The 18452-nt window shown below is 40.8% G+C and overlaps 1 protein-coding gene across 1 annotated transcript in view; it reads right to left on the bottom strand.

The window, feature by feature from the left end:
* Nucleotides 1-18452, bottom strand: part of grik3 (glutamate ionotropic receptor kainate type subunit 3) — a gene marked incomplete at both ends in the record, with an annotated part of 119931 nt that overhangs the window by 9752 nt on the left and 91727 nt on the right. Inside the window, 2 exons of the mRNA XM_079502968.1 lie at nucleotides 9203-9321; nucleotides 13276-13499. Of these exons, the coding sequence (XP_079359094.1) occupies nucleotides 9203-9321; nucleotides 13276-13499 (343 nt within the window). The remainder of the gene's footprint in view (nucleotides 1-9202; nucleotides 9322-13275; nucleotides 13500-18452) is intronic.

Genomic DNA, 18452 nt, shown 5'->3' on the forward strand with positions numbered 1-18452 from the left:
TATTGTTTGAATTAAAGCAAGCTTTGTTTTGATAGAGGAATGCTAGTTTTGGTTTCAGTTTAGTGATGAGTTGTGAAATGTGGGTTTTAAATGATAGTTTGTCGTCTATCCAAATTCCAGTCACAACTTGTGACTATCAAAAATATGATACAATGCAGCTTTCAATGCTGGTTTATCGCTGTTTTGGAATGAAACAGGTCAAGTATAAGACCAGACGGCTTCCTTTTCACACATTAAAACTAACAGGGTAAATTTGATCAGCGGTTCTCGAAGTGGGGTCCAAGGACCCTCAAGGTTCTTTAAAGGGGGCCAAATGGAACTTTACTATGAGAGTGTAACAATTGAACCAAAATCCCTGTCAATTTTGGTTCTATTTGTACACCAAGTTATGGTGAGAACCACTGCTCTAGTTGTACTGTATGCTACTGTATATGCATGATTTCACTATCTGGTAGATTGTTTGATATTCAAATCATGTCTCAAAGAGCCCGAATGGCGAGTGTCCAAAACTGTAGTCATGCGCTGCGATCCAATTCCACACTATACAATTTCTAACTGTGCCTGTATAAATACTGAAATTGCTGGATTTTTAAGTGCAGTTTTGATGGACACTATTTTCCGACAATGCGAATGAGATATGGAATCTGGACAGGGCATAAGTCTTATGCTTCATTATTACAAAACCAGCAGCAGCAGGACATAATTTGCTAATTTTGATTTATCTGTGGTAGAGAAGCAGGCTTTGCTCTTTATCCCACATCCTAGTCGTTTACTGATTAGCAGCTCTGCACGTGTTTGTGTGTGTGTGTGTGTGTGTGTGTGTGTGTGTGCACACGCAATCACGCATTCAGTATAGTGTGCGGGTACATGATGTGCGTGCGCGCATGGGGTGCAACTGCCAGAGCATGTGGCTTTGGCAGGTGGACATAATTGCAATTCTTTGTTTTGGTTTTATTTTCTCATATCTGACTGGCATCACTCTGTTTTCACAATGTGTTGTCAAATAAGGTGGTGTGAGGACTGTATGCCATTTTCTTTTCAGATGTTTTCCAAGAGCATTTCATCATCTTACTATTTGAGCAGTATGGGTGGGAGGGTTGTGGGTTTTCTTTCTCTTTTTGTCTTTTATAAATTTTTTCTTTCCTTTTTTTATTTTTTCTATAAAACATAATGTTTGTGTAACAATTTATAATCTGTTCTCAATAAAAACCTATTTAAATAAGGTGGTGTGAGGAATGTTATGAACACCAGCTAAATGTTGCCATGATCTTGCGTTATAAGAAATATTCTAATTCCATGCATGCTGAGCCAAAGTGCAGTAACTACAGATTTCTTTTCCTTTCTTTTTTTTCTTCTGCTTCTTCATTTCTCTTTTCCCCCCTTTTTTTCTTTCTGATATTGGGTTTAAAAGTTATGGTAATTAATATAATGGGGTCTGTGAGTCCGAGCCCTGGTTGTGTCCTGATGGGCTTGCACTGCAGGGCTCTAATTCATGGTACAAACCATGTCCAGTACTTGTCTTGTATGAAATAACATGCATGTAAATTGCACAATAATAAAGTCAAATCACACACAAAAGATCGCCCTGACTTCGAGATTTTGTTGAGCAAATTGACAGAATATGGGCTCCATCTTATGCCATGCTTTATCCTCAAATATTTTCCGTGAATTACGCATTTATGAGCTTCCACTATGCATAAACGTTATCTTGCGGCCACACAACCCACTATTCATTTTGCCGACTCCTATATTTGCGGGTGGAGGTGTGTCTGTAGGCGTGTTGATGCGCTTTCCCTATATTTGCTATCTTATGCACACAGGTTTAGGACAATGGAAAGTGCCTCCTCAAACCACCCATAATGCGAATTCTGTTTGATAAAAGAATGCGCTCCTGACTCTGACGGTGAGACCTGAGTTGGAGCTGCCTCGGCTTGAGTCATGTTGCACAACATTCACAGCTCAGAGGTCTCGTTCTGTCTTAATTATCCACAAATCTCTGTGATTGGAATTTTACTATAATCAGCAGTATCAATTCCTTGTGCTTATTGTGTTTAATTGTCTAGTCAAAGAAGTTATTAGATTTGCATGAGTGAGGCTGTGTTGGAGCTACTGGAGACAAAACAACCCGGCCTCAGTATCAAATATAAATAGGCTATATTTCAAGGCAATGGCAGGTGGCACTGTGATTGGTTTAATCATTGTAACGCCCAAACCACACCTATGCATAATGTAAGGGGTAATGGAGGTGTTTTAGGGACTTAGGCTGTGGCACAAGATAACAAATGTTACGGGGCCACACCTCTCACACAATACTAAATCCCCAAATTAAGGAAAAAGGGCCCCTGCCGCAAGATGGAGCCCTATATGTTTACAATAGAGGGTATGCCTCGTGTGACATCATCATACCCGGAAGTAATGCGGAAACGTCTACTAAATGGTAAATGGTGCATTTACATAGCGCCTTTATCCAAGGTGCTTTACATAGATTGTGCATTACATTCACCCATTCACACACACATTCATACACCGATTGCGGCGGAAGCCATGCAAGGTACCAACCAGCACATCGGGAGCAATTTGGGGTTCAGTGTCTTGCCCAAGGACACTTCGACATGTAGACAGGAGGAGCCGGGATTCGAACCGCCGACCCATGGATCATTGGACGACCTGCTCTACCTCTTGAGCCACAGTCTACTGAGTGGCAGTGGTTGTTCTTTAAACAACGTTAAACTCACTTTGCCACTCACTTTGCCACTCGATTTGCCACTCGATTTTCCATTCACTTTATGCATGCGCATTCCCTCTATTGGTCTGTGTGTGGGACTGGTGTTAAAGTTACTTATGTCTCATCTCTGTCAACCTATACCACCCTTGCCTTGTGCTCCGTTCAATGTGTTACTTTACTGAGAGAAGATTTATGAGAGCAATTCTAGTAACAAGCCTACATAAGGGGTGCCATAGTGGTCCACTCTTTAACCTTCCCTACCAAATTTGATTGGATTTGTCCTCTGCTGTCTACAAAGGCCCCTGTGTGGTTGCAAACAAGGGTGGACCGCGTCATATATGATTCACTATGATGCTAGGGATAGTGGGGCTAGATCTCCATCTGTGGTCCCACTAGAAAAAGAAACTGGAACAACTGGACACTCAATAAAATGCTGTTGCCAACAGGGAACATGATATGCCACTGCACTAGAATGCTGTAATAAATGCACACATACCGGTACCAGTCCACCATAAAGGAAAGGGGGGGGGGGGAAATCTTAAAGTGCCAATTAAATGGTGTTAATATGGCTGTACATTTCCTTGAAGGACTCCCATCATGTTAGCCAAATAAAAATAAATGTCCATTCAGGGTAGAAGATAATGATACTGTTTCAGTCAACAGACACGTCATGCATCTCACTGACTGGCAGACACTACTGTAGTTTGAGTAGATACTTCTTGACACAGACAGAAATACTATGACGAAATATTATGCTTTTAAAGAGACATTGTATGAAGCTTTCATTGAAAATCTGTGTTAAACTTACTGTCAAATAGTGCAAATTTACTTTGCATGAGGTTTGCAATGCTTTGTATGCTATTAAGCCTGATGGTGTAATAGCATACACATAACTTATGCACTTTTAATTATCCTAGCTCCAAATGTATTTATTTAATTTTATAAAGGATGTGGTGGGAGTTAATGACAGATAGATGTAATATCAGAGCATAAATTCCATACAGGAACATCATTAAGCAGTCCCCTATTATTATTCTCATTACAAGAAATGAGCAGAATATTCCGTATCTAATGTAGCTTACCAATTTTTCAGTCTTGGAAAAGAAAGTGAAGGAATGCCCCATGAGAACCATTACAACCACACTTAACATTATCTCCAATGTCATTCCTTACAATATAGTAGAGACTCATACTGGTTATTAATTTCCTTAGGAAAATGAGAGAGAAAGAGAGAGAGAGAGAGAGAGAGAGAGAGAGAGAGAGAGAGAGAGAAAGAGAAGAGAGCGAGAGAGAGAGCTATTACAATCTATTACAATCCTAGCATTACATTTGAAGCACATGAGGTGTTTGAGTGTTTGCATTTTACACCTCCTTATTTTTACATTCTTTGTGTCTGTGACATCAACCTCCCACAGCAAAGCTGGAAGATTGATTTTTTTTTTTTTGGCTGTCCTCAAACATGGCCATTTGCATTTTAAACAAGAAAATGGCTTCCTTCTCAGTTGCTGTCACTGTGTTTGGCAGACAAGCACAGCGTCTGTTTGTGTGACACTGACAAAATATACCTCGCTGCAAATATTTTTGCACCCTGTGTTGCACGGCAGCACAAGTGTGCCAAAGTCTGAATCACCCAGCAAGGAAACAAACAAATGTAACATACAATTCAATTCTACATGAAAGCAATTGTTATAAGGTTGAAGGTTCACTTTCTGCTCAAATGAAGAACTATATGAGTAACAAGCACCATTACAGTATCTGGTACCTCATGTTAACTCTAAAGATGTCGGTGAGCTAAATTGCACTGGGGAGGAATATGAAACAGAACTGATTAGAAGCCGCCTCAGCCTTCTAAATATGAGAAGCCCTCGAGCTTAAGCAGTAGTGAGAATTACAACATTGAATTGTCCCTGTTTAGCTGAATAATAGGCTACTAACTAGCTCATTCTGTTTTGATTCTCCCTATCGTTTTCTTCAAGGCACACTGCTACACTCCTAGCCTCATTTTGCAGCGGCAAATTGGCTACCATGCTGTTTCACAGGAGTGCTGCTGAGCCTTTGTGCTTAATGAATTGCAGAACGTTTTTGCTATCCTTTCTTTTATTATTATTTCTGTTTATTGAATAGCACTTCATGACATTCAGCAGTATAGTCAACATAGTCAACATTCTTTTTTTTTTTTTTTTTTTTTTACATTTTTGTGCCTTTTTTTCTTTTTATATAGTTCCCCCCCTTGCCCTCCCCCCACCCCTTCCAGGATCTGTCCATCTGTAGGCAATGCCATATTGCCAGTACGCATTCACAGAAGTGTATTGCAAGTGACCTAGTTCAACATCGTACTGGCCAGTATTTGAAAGTATAAAATAATACAGAAAAATAAACAATAAAGAAGAAAAAAACAAAACACAACAACAAAAAGACAACAACAACAACCATCTTAATGATTTGCAGTGAGATATGGTTTGGTCGTGACATGGTCGGACCTCCGAGAGATTGGACAGGAAAGAGGACAGGCGATTTTACGTGCACTGTGCATACAGTATATACATATTGTTATTTATTATTATTATAATTTTTTTGCTATCCTTACAGGAAAAGATCCACCACCGATTCTCTCTGAGCCTCCTTCATTTGTCTTGTTACAGAATGAGTTAATTGACTTCATTATCTAAATTATGGGCCTTTGTTTACTTAGGTGTGTCTTTGAGGGGGTGGAAGTGGATACAAGGCAAGCATCGAACTATTTAATGAACCTTCCTTTAAACATTTCAGAGCTCCGGTGGTTTGTGTGGTAACTCGTACCATCAATTAGCAGTGAAGGCATCAGGAAATAAAGAAACCCAGACTGCTTACTATTGTATACTATTAAACTTTTAGGAGAATGAGTAGAAAGCAATTTTATTTTGTAAACTCAATTTGCTTCATATTAAAACAACAAGTAAAGGGATTATTGCACAAACAGCCACCAACCCTTTTCCTACCCAACCCAAACAAACAAAAGCATTTATAAATATAAGCACATGTATGTTTCACCTTTGTTTACTGGACTGGTTGTTAAACATCAGTGCTTAGAGAAGCTACAAGCTACTTTCTTGTTCCAATGTAAAATATTTGGTCAGTCAGTCTTCTCATTAACGTGGTTAAAGTGGGAAAAAGTATTCAACTCTTTGCCCACATATCTAAAACTAGAGATTGGTGGCAATGTTTTTAACAAAGATAACAATAAAAACAGTGTTCACATGTTGACTGTTTTTTATCATCATAGACCTTCAAAATTAATGTTCCAAATGAGCACTTAAGCAATCATCTGGTGTGTCCATTATGATTGTAATGTCTCTCTGGTTGTACAAACAAAAGTATTGTAGGACCATAGTGACTAAATTGCACCTTCAACCTATTTATGAAAACAGTCAGGAGACCTCTGACTGGTTTCTACAGGTCAGATATGATAGATTAAGGTCTGTATAGACCGGGAGTATTTAATTTATGCAATGAATTCACATGAATGCTCAATGCTGTTTGTGTTATGAGAACATGCACACAGAACCCAATTATAATGAGGCGATGGAGCAACAATATTATTTTTCGAAAAACAAGGTCGAAAACAAAGGTTGAGCACAAATAAAATCATCAACCTGCAGAGGGATTACCAAAATAAAGGTTTGATGTATTGCGATGCATACAGTGGTTCCATATCCTTTGTATAGGGAACCACTGTTGGTCATCGAATTATTGGCTAAGGAATGCATCAAAAACAATCTTCCACTGTAGAAAAATTGCGGGAAATCTAATGCAATTAGCTTCTTTTTTTCACAGTACTGAGGTCATCTGGTGAAAGGGATATGCGCAACTGTGCATCATCAGCATAAACATTATAAGACACATCTAGGGCTCCATTTTCGTCTGATCTTTCTAAATACACTGTTTTGGGATTTAGCAGTGGGGAAGGGGTGTTCCCCCACTAAAGTTGGTATTTTGGTTACCTGTCTAAATCCCTAAAACACCTCTGTTACCCGTTATATTATGCATAGGTGTGGTTTGGGCGTTACAATAATTAAACCAATCACCAGTCCACGTGCCATTGCCTTTAAGAGATCCCTTATCCGTTGCCCGTTAGTGCTATATTGCTTCATAGCCTTGCCCATGGAAGAGTGTTGAGTTGCTGCCTTGAAGTCTAACTTGTGCTGCAGCCCCCCCCCCCCCCCCCCCCCCCCCAAATGTGTTTGACCAAAATAGCAATTTAGGGGAAAGCGTGCCAGCACGCCCATGACCACACCTCTAGGCGCAAATACGGGTGTCGGCAAAAAAGATAGCGGGTGATGCTGGACGAAAATACCATTAAGGGACAGAGAAAGCTCCTATATTCGTAATTTTCGGGCAGCGGCTGAATTGTGGAGCGCATTGCGGGTAAAGGCGGAGACGAAATCGGAGCCCCTAGTGTCATATCATGGTACCACATGGGAGCTTATAAATTAGATCAAAAGGTAACAGACCAAGAAATGACTTTTAGGTAGGATGAAAACCAGTGAATGACATGGCCAGATAGGTCAGCATTTTGATGTCTATTCATTAATGAATACATCATGATGAACAGTATCAAAGGCCACAGTGTCATTATATAGATATGTTCTAGTTACGTTCTTAGTTTACGCATGTTTCGCGATAAATGCATTTTACATATGTGATGTATTCCCATGCTTTTTGTTCTTGCTTAATGTAAATCGCTCTGGATTTAGTGGTTTTAGTGCTGTGATTAGCTCTAAAACCAGATAGGTACACACCATACAGATTGTGAGGTGACAGGTAGTAGATATGTAATAATTTATAGACAACATTTTCAAGTGTTTTGCTTAGGAAAGGAAGGTTTTGAGATTGGTCTATAGTTGCTGCAGGTGTCAATGTAGATGTGGAATTAACATGTTAGCCATTTGAAACCTATTATCCCTATTCTGGCCATGTCATAATAGATGAACAAACTTGCAGAGCTATTTTCAGCTAAGAAATTTGGTGTAGGCCAGGGAATTAACAAAGGACTGGGTCAAGGATAGACACCCAGGGAACCCTGGTCAACAAGTCAAGTACATACTAAGTGGTTAATGTCCTGGCCAAGATTATAAAAACAATAGCCCCAGTCCCACTCAAGACCATTACTACAGTAATAAAACAAAACTCAAAGAACCAGGTAGCAGATGTGAGCTGCCTACAGTATATGGATGTATTTTTTCATCATGTTATCTATAAGTAACGGTGGAATAAGAATGATGTCTACTAAAACGCTACATTTTGTCAACCAAGGTCCATGTGATATTAAACCACAATCAGTACTCAGAGAAGTGCTATGAGTGAGAGATATGAATCTCCCACGACGGGTCACCCTCAACCCCAGCCGTATGACAGTGTAAACGTCAAACTTACACCAGCCGCTTCCAGTGTGGCTGACAGCTGGCATTTGTCAGACATGTTCCCCAACTTACCCTTTCCCTCCCGACACACATAAAGCTCTTGAGCAGGGCCAGCCAACTACGTCGGAGGGGAAACAAATGTGGCAATGTTTTTCCTCCCTTACCTGCCAATCTGTGACAAGTGCTTGACACCTACTCTCTTTTTTTTTAAACAACAGGAAGGTGACAACAGACTGCCTTTGTCATGTAAGGCTGAGCTCTCCAGTTGTGCTCGACAGGCAAGTGTCTCATGAAGCAGTCAAGGAATGAAAATCAGGTTGCTTGTCAGTTAAAGAAACAGAAGGTGGGCGTTATAGCAGCAGGGGAGAAAAGGGAATGGGGTGGGGTGTTGTTTTTATTTTATTTTATTACTATTGACAGGGAAGGGGAGGGCTGCACTATAGCCCTGCACGAGAATGTTTTCTTAATCTTACTACTACTGTACACGCTATCTCTGGTTTTCGGACCATTACCGCCCCTGCTCCCACATTGGGTGTGTTCCCGTCCGGCCTGCAGTTTATTTTTAACTGCCTGCTCCTACCCGCTGCAAAGTTTAAAGTACCACCTGCTCCTGCAAGATATGCATTGGTACCCAAATATAAGCAGAAATATGGAATGAGAGAGGGACAGACCATTTCAGCACCATGGACAGAGACACAATGAGTTGCTGGGCAAACTGCAGTATAAAGAAATATAAAACATGTCGGTAATGTGGTTCACCTCCTCTGCATTTAAACATAACACTTTGATTCATGAATGTCTGAATCCCCCTAGCCCCCCCAAACACCCACGCACGCACGCACGCACGCACGCACGCACGCACGCACGCACGCACGCACGCACGCACGCACGCACGCACGCACGCACGCACGCACGCACGCATGCACACGCACGCACGCACACGCACACGCACACGCACACGCACACACACACACAGAGAGAGAGAGAGAGAGAGAGAGAGAGAGAGAAATAGAGAGAGAGAGAGAGAGAGAGAGAGAGAAATAGAGAGAGAGAGAGAGCAATTTTAAAGCCATCTTACCTTGTTGCATTAAGGAACCCACTCCAAACCAGAAGCTGTTGAGGAGAGTGAAATTGTTTTCAACAACATCTGATCCGGGGTTACAGGGATGGGCATCGTACCATTCATATGGGCTGAACCTGCCAAACATGAAGAGAGGTTGTCCAAACATGAAGAGAGACTGAATTGTTTTTTGTTTGTTTGTTTGTTTGTTTGTTTTTTGCCCAGACAGTGTTTTGAAGCAAATACAAGAATACAGCACATAAAGTATATGTTATTTAACCTGGGGCCAGCTGCCAGCCTATAATAGTCTCTTAGTGCCTGAGTCACTCTCCATTGTTGAAGCTCACCACAGTAAATCAGAAATGGCTCAAACCATTCCAATTTAATCGTCAAAAGCATTCAGGTTTCAATATAACTGCAGATAGATAGATACTTTGTTTCAGATTACTGTTTGTTGACAGACAACAGCTAACATACACACAGCCCCAGCAAGTATATGTTGCCATCATAAAAATCATAAAAGGAACTATAACTTAACAAGCTTAACTAAATAAAAATAACTACATATACAGTTAAGTGGTTATTTACAAACGCTTAGCAAGTTCTGATTCTAGGCTCACCGGTGGGCTGATTCAAGTCTTGAACTAGTTTTTCCTAGTATTTATTTATGTATTAATATTATGCCATATTCTCCTTGAAAATGATGGGAGACCAATGCAGCCAGTTCAGATCTATGCTCTAAATAGATGGACCTTTTCATCCCCATGAAATTCAGGTGTAGAGATACAACTGAGAAAACTGAGGGGAAAAAAGTAATAAATAAATAAATGTAAAAAGGTTTAACAAGAAAACAAATATTGATTTGATTTGGTTAGAAGTAAAACTGTGCAATATAATAATTGTGCAGTAGGCTAGTGAATTAAAATATTTTTCAAATAAGTCAACATATGGGATTTCGCCGAGATATATAACAGTAGCTGTGTAATACAGTAAGTGTGAAAATCCCATCACTTGTCCTACTGCAGCTTAAAAATGTGTTCACATGTTTTGATATCATCCCAATGATCTGGTTAGATCATTGCGATGGTAGGTTTACTCTTTAAATATTGCACTACACGTCTGTAGTGTAGGGCAACACATTTTATTTGTAGTTAAAGGTGGCAATATGATGGGAAATGGTAAATACCACTTTGGAGATAGTAGATATCAAAATGTCATTCATATGAGTATAATACTGTAGGTATGAAGAGCCTGATGAAAAGTCACGTGACACCATAAACCATACACATTCCATGGCTCTGCCATTTAATGGAAAACATTTTGAAGCTGCTACATGCCATCTTTAACACAGATTAAACGAGTCCGTTTAACAGGCAGATGGTGCGATAAAACACGCTAAATGTCAATGCTCTTCCTCGTGAAATTAATTTTCAAAATGTTTTCAAATGCCATTTTATGATGATTTAATATTGACATATATTCTGGGTGTTTTTCTGAAGATACTTGGAGCCTGTAGCATCTACTTGCCTGAGTGGCCATTCTCAATCATTGTAGCAATCATCAGTAACTATATGTACTATACAAGAGATAAAGATACACTGAATTAGAATGATGTAGCATAGACATATGTCAGTAACCTATTTTAGTAAGATACTATAATAGTTTGGTTCACTAGTTCAAGATTCTTCCCTTTATTGAGAAAATGGGAAACTACTGTGATGCAGCAGGGGAGTAGTTAAAGCCTGGTACTGGTATGGAGCAGAACACCCCCGCTGGACTGGGAGGGTTCCAACAGCGGGAAGTGGCAGAGGCACAGAGGGAGCAGGGTTGTTTGTATTTTTACACCGAACGGGGATTGGATAATAGGGGAATGGGATGATGTTTGGTGCATGGTTGTGTGTCATGCATACGTACCTTGCTACACTTGAGGAACTGTTTATTTTTTATTTATTTTTATTTTTTCATTTTCAGCTAAGCCATCAGACATTGGCACATTGCAGACATTATAAAAGTCTGCAATGCAACATTTCAATTGCGCTTTTGCTCTTGGTGTGCTTCCCTTAACCTTTGCAATACATTTGTCTCTCAATATAACTTTCAGGTATCAGAGAACTAACAGTTGTTTAATTGTTTATTAAATGGATCCCCTAAATGGATTCCACTTTAACAGGTTCCGTCCATCCGACGTGCCCACACGTCATAAGCAATCCAACCGATGGATTCAAAGGACGTGTGTACACGTCCTAGCGCATCTTCAATGATATCAAACGAGAAAAGAATATTCTGAATTTGTTCCTTTTTTTAATTTTTGAGTGGGACTGCTTCGCTTTTCGTTCATGCGTGGTCCGGTCCGGTCACCTTTGTGTACATCCCTAACTTCCCAAAACGTTTTGTCTGAGAAACACTACTTGAGAAGTGTCAAGAGTGGCCAATGAGGTCATAATCTTAAACATAGGTATCACCACTAAATGCATTTAACCCTAGTCTGCATTGAGGATATAAAACATTAGTTTGGGGTTTTAGACAAACACCCAAAGGCAGAAAATTGAAATTGAAACTTGGTTAATTTGTTATATGACCAGATAAGGATACTGGTCAGGATCCTTCATTACACTCTTACTGAAGCATAAGTGCTAAATCACATCAACATACTGTAGAGAAGGCTTCCATTAATCTACACTTCATCATGGCCTATATTTATTTCTGAACTTCTTCAAATGTACTGTATTATATTCTCCGGGTCCTACAATATACTGTATGTATTGAAGTGACTGAAGCAAAAGATATTTCTTCTTCCGTAGCTATTTCCTTTAAGACAGTCCTGGTTTTATGGGCTAGCCACTAGACTGATAACAAGAACAAATTAGGTTCTGCAGCTTTTCTTTTTTCTTTATTTTCTTTCTCATAATGCTGTCTGCAAACAACATTGGTAGATACTTTCACCATCACATACTCTGACCCACAGACATGGACTTAAAGATGTCTAACACACAAACACGTTATAGATTGTATATATGTATATATTTTTCATTCTGCAGTATGATAAACATTATGCTTGAGAAAACTTTTTGTGGATATACAGTATAGCATCTAAGTTCAGCAAAGATCTGGCCCAGCTAAAGCAGTTGATTCCACTGTAAACTATCTCGATTCAAAACTATTATGTATATTATGTATATTTTGGCTAACAGCTTTTCAGCTGTCTAGGCTGGTCTCCAATAAAATGACATTCCAATTTGTGGTAATTTCACACTTAAACTCCTAAATGCTTCATCTCAAGACAAAGTATGAGGGTTGAGGAGTGCAGCTGTATGCTCTCAGACCTACGACTCCTTTCAAAGCCTAGCTCCTTACAGCTTCCTCAAGTACCACTTTGCATGAGAAACACCAGGAAGAACAGATAATGGCACATCCATCGCACGAAGGAAGCTAGGAACAGGCACAATTTATTTTTCTGTCATGAATGTCATGGTTTATTATAGCTATTTACTAAAGCTTTGGTGGCAGGTATCTAATTTGAAGTTTGCACTCCCATTCGTCCTTCCACTGCGGGCTGAGAGACCATGCTGACATTATGCCGTGATCATATACCTACCAGCTAAAGCTTTCTACAGGGATGACGCCAAAAGCACTGAGCAGTACAGAAGAGGTAGTGTGTCCACAAGTTAACATAATCATGATGATGCCCCTAGGGCCTAGTTGATAATGACTCCCGACTGACGACATCATTAAATCATAAAAAAGCAAAGAATAGGGGGTGGCAATAAAATGACCACTTTAGCCTTATCACTAAAATACCTAAAATAGCTAACAACTGATAATTTGTTGGGGTGGCACTGGGCTTCTGGGAATCATAATGTTCCTTCCTTCTGCTCCACGGGCATTGTGCATTACCTGCCCAGTGACTCCTATACTGTAGTTCCAATAGTAGAATGCAGAAGACAAATTATGTGCAAAATAATTATACTTGGCCAACCTATTTCTCAAATCAAGACTAACATTATCATGCTAACGGAATTGCTAACGGTACTGAATTGTACACTAGTTTCTGATGGACATACTGTATGTACTGTATATTATGATGGACTTACCTGGCAATGACAAACAGGACACAGCTGACTCCTAAGTAGGCCAGGAGAATATAGACCCAGATGTCAGGGGTCATGGGGTTGAGGAAGGAAAAGAAGCCGTTCTTAGTGGTGTTGGGTTTGCGGTACAGGATGCTGATGCCCATGCTCATGAAGGGTTTGGAGAAATCGACGACTTTCTCACGCATGTAGGTGATGGTAAGAGGAGCCACAGACATGTCCGCTCTCTGTAAAACACAAAATCAGAATGAAATGTGCTTACAGAATATTCTGTAGGTTTAATTACACACAAAAAATAAGTGTCAAGTGGCACACTCAGTGAGCATTGTTGCACAGGTTGTAAAACACATAATAATCATTCACTTCAGTGATATCATTTTAAAGATGCGTCATGTTTCCCATGAATCAGACAAAATTGGATGCAGTCACACGTGCAGAGCAGGCTGAGCAGCTACCTGGGGCCTCTAGAAGGGCCTAATAATATATCTCTCCCTCAGATGCCAATGAAGACATGGGGACGGCAGAGGCTCACAGTGTGTTGCAGTCTGAGACTGCTTGATATAATGGTCTAGCGACTCTAGCCGATAATAGTGGAAATTATTTTGACCACAACAGACAATTTGTCTTGGGAATGTCATTATAGGCGAAGGTTTTCTAAAAGTTTGAATGTTCTACGATTTGCTCTTGGCTAAAATTAAATGAGGTGACCTCTTGCTTTAATTTATTTTCTTCCTCCTTTTATTAAACATCGCAAACTGACAATCGTCTATGGTCTTCAAAATCGGGAAAATGTGGCACACACACACACACACACACACACACACATGCACACACACACACGCACACACACACACACACACACACGCACACACACACACACGCACACACACACACATGCTTCCCCCATGCCAGGGTTGGACTGGAGGTTAATGAATCCAGCTGCTGAGTTCACGCATGGATACCCCTTCCAAGAGAAAAGGATGCACCTCACAAAAGAAGGGTTTGGCCCAATGTCCCTCTCTCTCTCCTCCTCCTTACATCTCGCTGAGCTTTGTGAGAAGCACAGGGCTCATTCTTACACCAGTTCAATAATGAATGTTTGCTATGCCATTTGCTTTGAGGGTTTCGGGCATTGTATACGGCTAGCCGATGGATACAATCAATAACAATATTTTGGACCAAATACCTCAATATTATGACGATAATAATATTTATTTAAAGGTATATTCAGTGATTTCACTTCATTCAAATACCACTTATTTTTTCTTTTTTTTCTGCACTACTATAGAGTGTGCAGACCATATAAGGAGTTCCTCCCTGTCCCCAGTGAGCCCCTGGGGTCAAAAAACCCTAGTTTCAGTTTTGGTGGCAGGTGGCAAAGCCTTCATCCAATCAGGATGAGAGGGGCCTTCCTCCAATCATGATCGAGCCTTGGTGTACATGCTGTTGGCCTGTTGCACCTCCCCCGACTGTAGAGCATGCATGTGCACATTTTGTTACCGGGGCGGACTGGGTGGTTTTCCAAATCACCCAAATCACTGAATTCTCCTTTAATTTATTTAATAGTTATTTATTTATTTATTTATTTATCTGTTAACACTTAAAATAGTGTTAACAGACACTAAAAATAAACAATTTTGTAAAACCTTCAATATTTTTGAGGGGCGCTAGCCCCTCCTGTGTCCAGCTGTGTGTGTTTGTGTGAATTTTAGCGATGATTTGAATGGCTGAGCAAAGTACATATTGAGGATAAAAATCACACCCATGTGAAGTGAGGGGCGCTCTAATCATCGTACATCATCATCAAGAATGGTGGTCCCATATTGGCCAAGGGTTCCCACCTACATACCCAGCCGATTTGCTCAGACACATCTATCTATAAATGCACTAAGATGCACCAAGTCTCTGTATGTCTGTCTGTGTGTAATCCACGTAAATCGAGAACCGTTCGCCCCACCGACTTCAAACTGTTCGCCCCACCGACTTCAAACCGTTCGCCCCACCGACTTCAAACCGTTCGCCCCACCGACTTCAAACTGTTCGCCCCACCGACTTCAAACCGTTCGCCCCACCGACTTCAAACCGTTCGCCCCACCGACTTCAAACCGTTCGCCCCACCGACTTCAAACCGTTCGCCCCACCGACTTCAAACCGTTCGCCCCACCGACTTCAAATTCGACACACGCGTTCCACACCACCGCAGGGGGAGCAGTGCCCCCCTGGTGCAAGCCCCTGCCCAGCGTCCATATATGGAGCTGGCCTGTTCTGAACTCACAACACTCCATATTTGGGCATGCCTGACAAAGAACTCTATTTTCAACTTGCATCATTCCAAATCGGCCAGTGCCCAACGGGCACCACTGTAGAGGCCCCACGGGCACCGCTCTAGTATGACGTAAATTCTCCATTCATTGTCAATGGCATTTTTAATATTTGTTCAGACAACACAAACATTAAACACTATAGCTGTTTCTGTTATAGGAGGGGCTAGTGCCCCATAAAAAGTGAGGGCAAAAAATTGGAACTTCAATGCAACTTTCATGAGTCCTACATTTTACACAAACGATAAGCCAGACACCATTATTTTTTCTGGTGGCACAGTATGTGTGCCACCATACCATCAATATGGTGGTGGCTTAAGTAGTTTCAACCTGGATTCCCTATTATGCGTTGCAAAAATAGCCAATCAGTGTGCCGTGCCTATGCCTCGGCCAACGCCAAACCACAACAGAAACAAAATCTGCTCTGCTATGAAAAATCTGCTTTTTATTATCTATTTTTGAGTGGTGTAAACCACTCCTACAACTGGCTTTTGTGTGCAGAAAAAATGAGCATGGTTGCTATGTTCAAAATAATTTCTGACGTAATTAAATCACACCCGGGTGAACTGGATGACCGTAGCAACCATGCTCATTTTTTCTGCACAAAAAAAGCCAGTTGTGAAATCACATCCGGGTGTGATTCCATTACGTCAGATCAGAGCTGATCAGGCTATATAATACCTTACCTTATATAATACCTCACCCGGGTGTGATTTCATTACGTCAGACATTACGTCAGACCACAGCTGATCATGCTATATAAAACCTTACACCACTCAGTTCACACGGGTGTGATTTTTTTTTGTAATTATGTATGCATGTATTTTTGTGTATGTGTATATAGATATATTTATTTATTTTATTTATTGTTTTTCCGACTATCATTGGGATTGTGGGTGGGGGGAGGGTGGGATAGGGGATTGAGTTTTATTTTTATATTCTATATGTCTGTTTAATACTTGCCCCTGGGAAGAAAAATAGCCAATCTACGTAAGCTTACAGATTGGTTATTTCCACGCAACGCCATCGTATGACGAAGTAACAAATACGTTTTAAGTGGTTAGCTCAAATTATCCTCTGAAGAGAGAGAGAGAGAGAGAGAGAGAGAGAGAGAGAGAGAGAGAGAGAGAGAGCTATTATGTCCTAGGGTGCATCCACTGCGCCCTCATTAATCACAGTATTTAATTTCTTTTACAACTCACACTGCTAACCCTCCTCTCTATTGCCAACTGGAGCTCTTTTGAACCAAACTGCCACTCAAGCGGAAGATCAACCACCAGGCCATGCCAGAGATCCCTACAGTGGGCTAATGTACGTGCCGCATGGCCATTTTGTGCTTAGGCACATCCGCCACCATGCAGGCTCAGGCGAGATAGCCCTGATAGTGCCATGCTGTGTGCCACATGGCTCTGTGTTATCTGGTTCTGCAGATGGTAAGCTTTGGGCCGTGTTCCCTCTGAAACCACCTCACCTGATTACGTCCTGCTGGAGTCATGCAATTGCATCTAATGCAGTCTGCACAGCAGAGGTTAACTATAACAACTAGAGGTCTGTCTCTTGAATGCCTTGATGTGAATGCATTCAGCGTTAGTGGGATTTATTGCTCATTCTTGGTCGTTCAGGGTGCAATGATATGAGTACAGGTTTTAGGTTAGGCTAGATGACATTAGCTTCACAGATATGACAATTCATGTCAATTCAATTCATGACAAATCCCTGACTCTTAGCAGAATCATTGGCTAATCAAATGTTTACATAATGCTCTTGATCGTGCCCCACTATCCCTCGGTAAATGTGAATACTATACTGTACTGTATAAGCCTTCATGTGATGGCAAGTGAATCTATAAAGACTTGCATACATAATGCCTGCATTGGCAGAGCAGTGAGGTGACTATTTTTCATACCTCACGAACATTTAGAGCAGATAAAAGGCAGATTAGGGATTGTGGTCTCGTAAAATATAGTCCATAGCCATATTTGCAATATTCTGTCAATAACTACACTATACATTAATAGGTCACTGTTTATTTGGGTCTCTGTGTTAATTTGATGCAGGTTAAGTGGAGTCATATTGTCTGGTCAAAAGTGCTTGGGTCTGAGAAGCAATCAGAATAGGAGTTCTCATGAAGTACCCTGGGGCTAAAGCTTTGTTCTAAACTGTCTGAAGCTTGGTCTCAGGTGTGAATCAAAACACACAGTGGGACAGCCATTTGTTGTCTCTCTGCCATTTGTTGATCTGTATGTTAATCTTAGCTCCACCCTTCCTGTATTCAACTCTGTCTATGTGAAAGTATATCATGTCAATTGTCAATTGTCAATTGTCAATTGTCAATGTGAAAATCATTCAGTGTTAGCTGGCCGCGGTGGTCAGTCATATGGGGCCCTGGGCTCCATGCTCAGGGTCTAAGGGGAAGCTATGCTATTTTTGTCATTCTGGACTCTGTCTTTGATTGAAATAAATGGTACATCACACTCCGAGGAAATCTCTCTCTGCCTGTGTTTCTCCGATCTGATGCTTTGACGAGGTTTTTCACCTGATCTGATGACTACAGTTTGCTTTAGTCTAGAGTGTTCATTTATCTCTCTACTTTAGTGAGTTTAGGGTTAATTGGGTGTGAAAATACACCACATAGATGGATGCCTTGGAAACCCGGTCCTGTTGGTTGGGAGTTGATTTTCCTAGCCACTGGATACCACAGGATGACACTGATATATGAGCCTACTATCAGTATATGCCCCATAATTGTTTGTTGCTCGTTTATGTTACACCATTAGTTATGGTTACTCTCATCACACAGGTAACGTTGAGCTTGACAATGGGTAAAAACAGTATCAGTATTTGATTATTATTACCGAT

This window comes from Electrona antarctica (genome assembly GCF_951216825.1).
Source record: "Electrona antarctica genome assembly, chromosome: 6".
In the NCBI taxonomy this organism is placed as follows: Eukaryota; Metazoa; Chordata; class Actinopteri; order Myctophiformes; family Myctophidae; genus Electrona; species Electrona antarctica.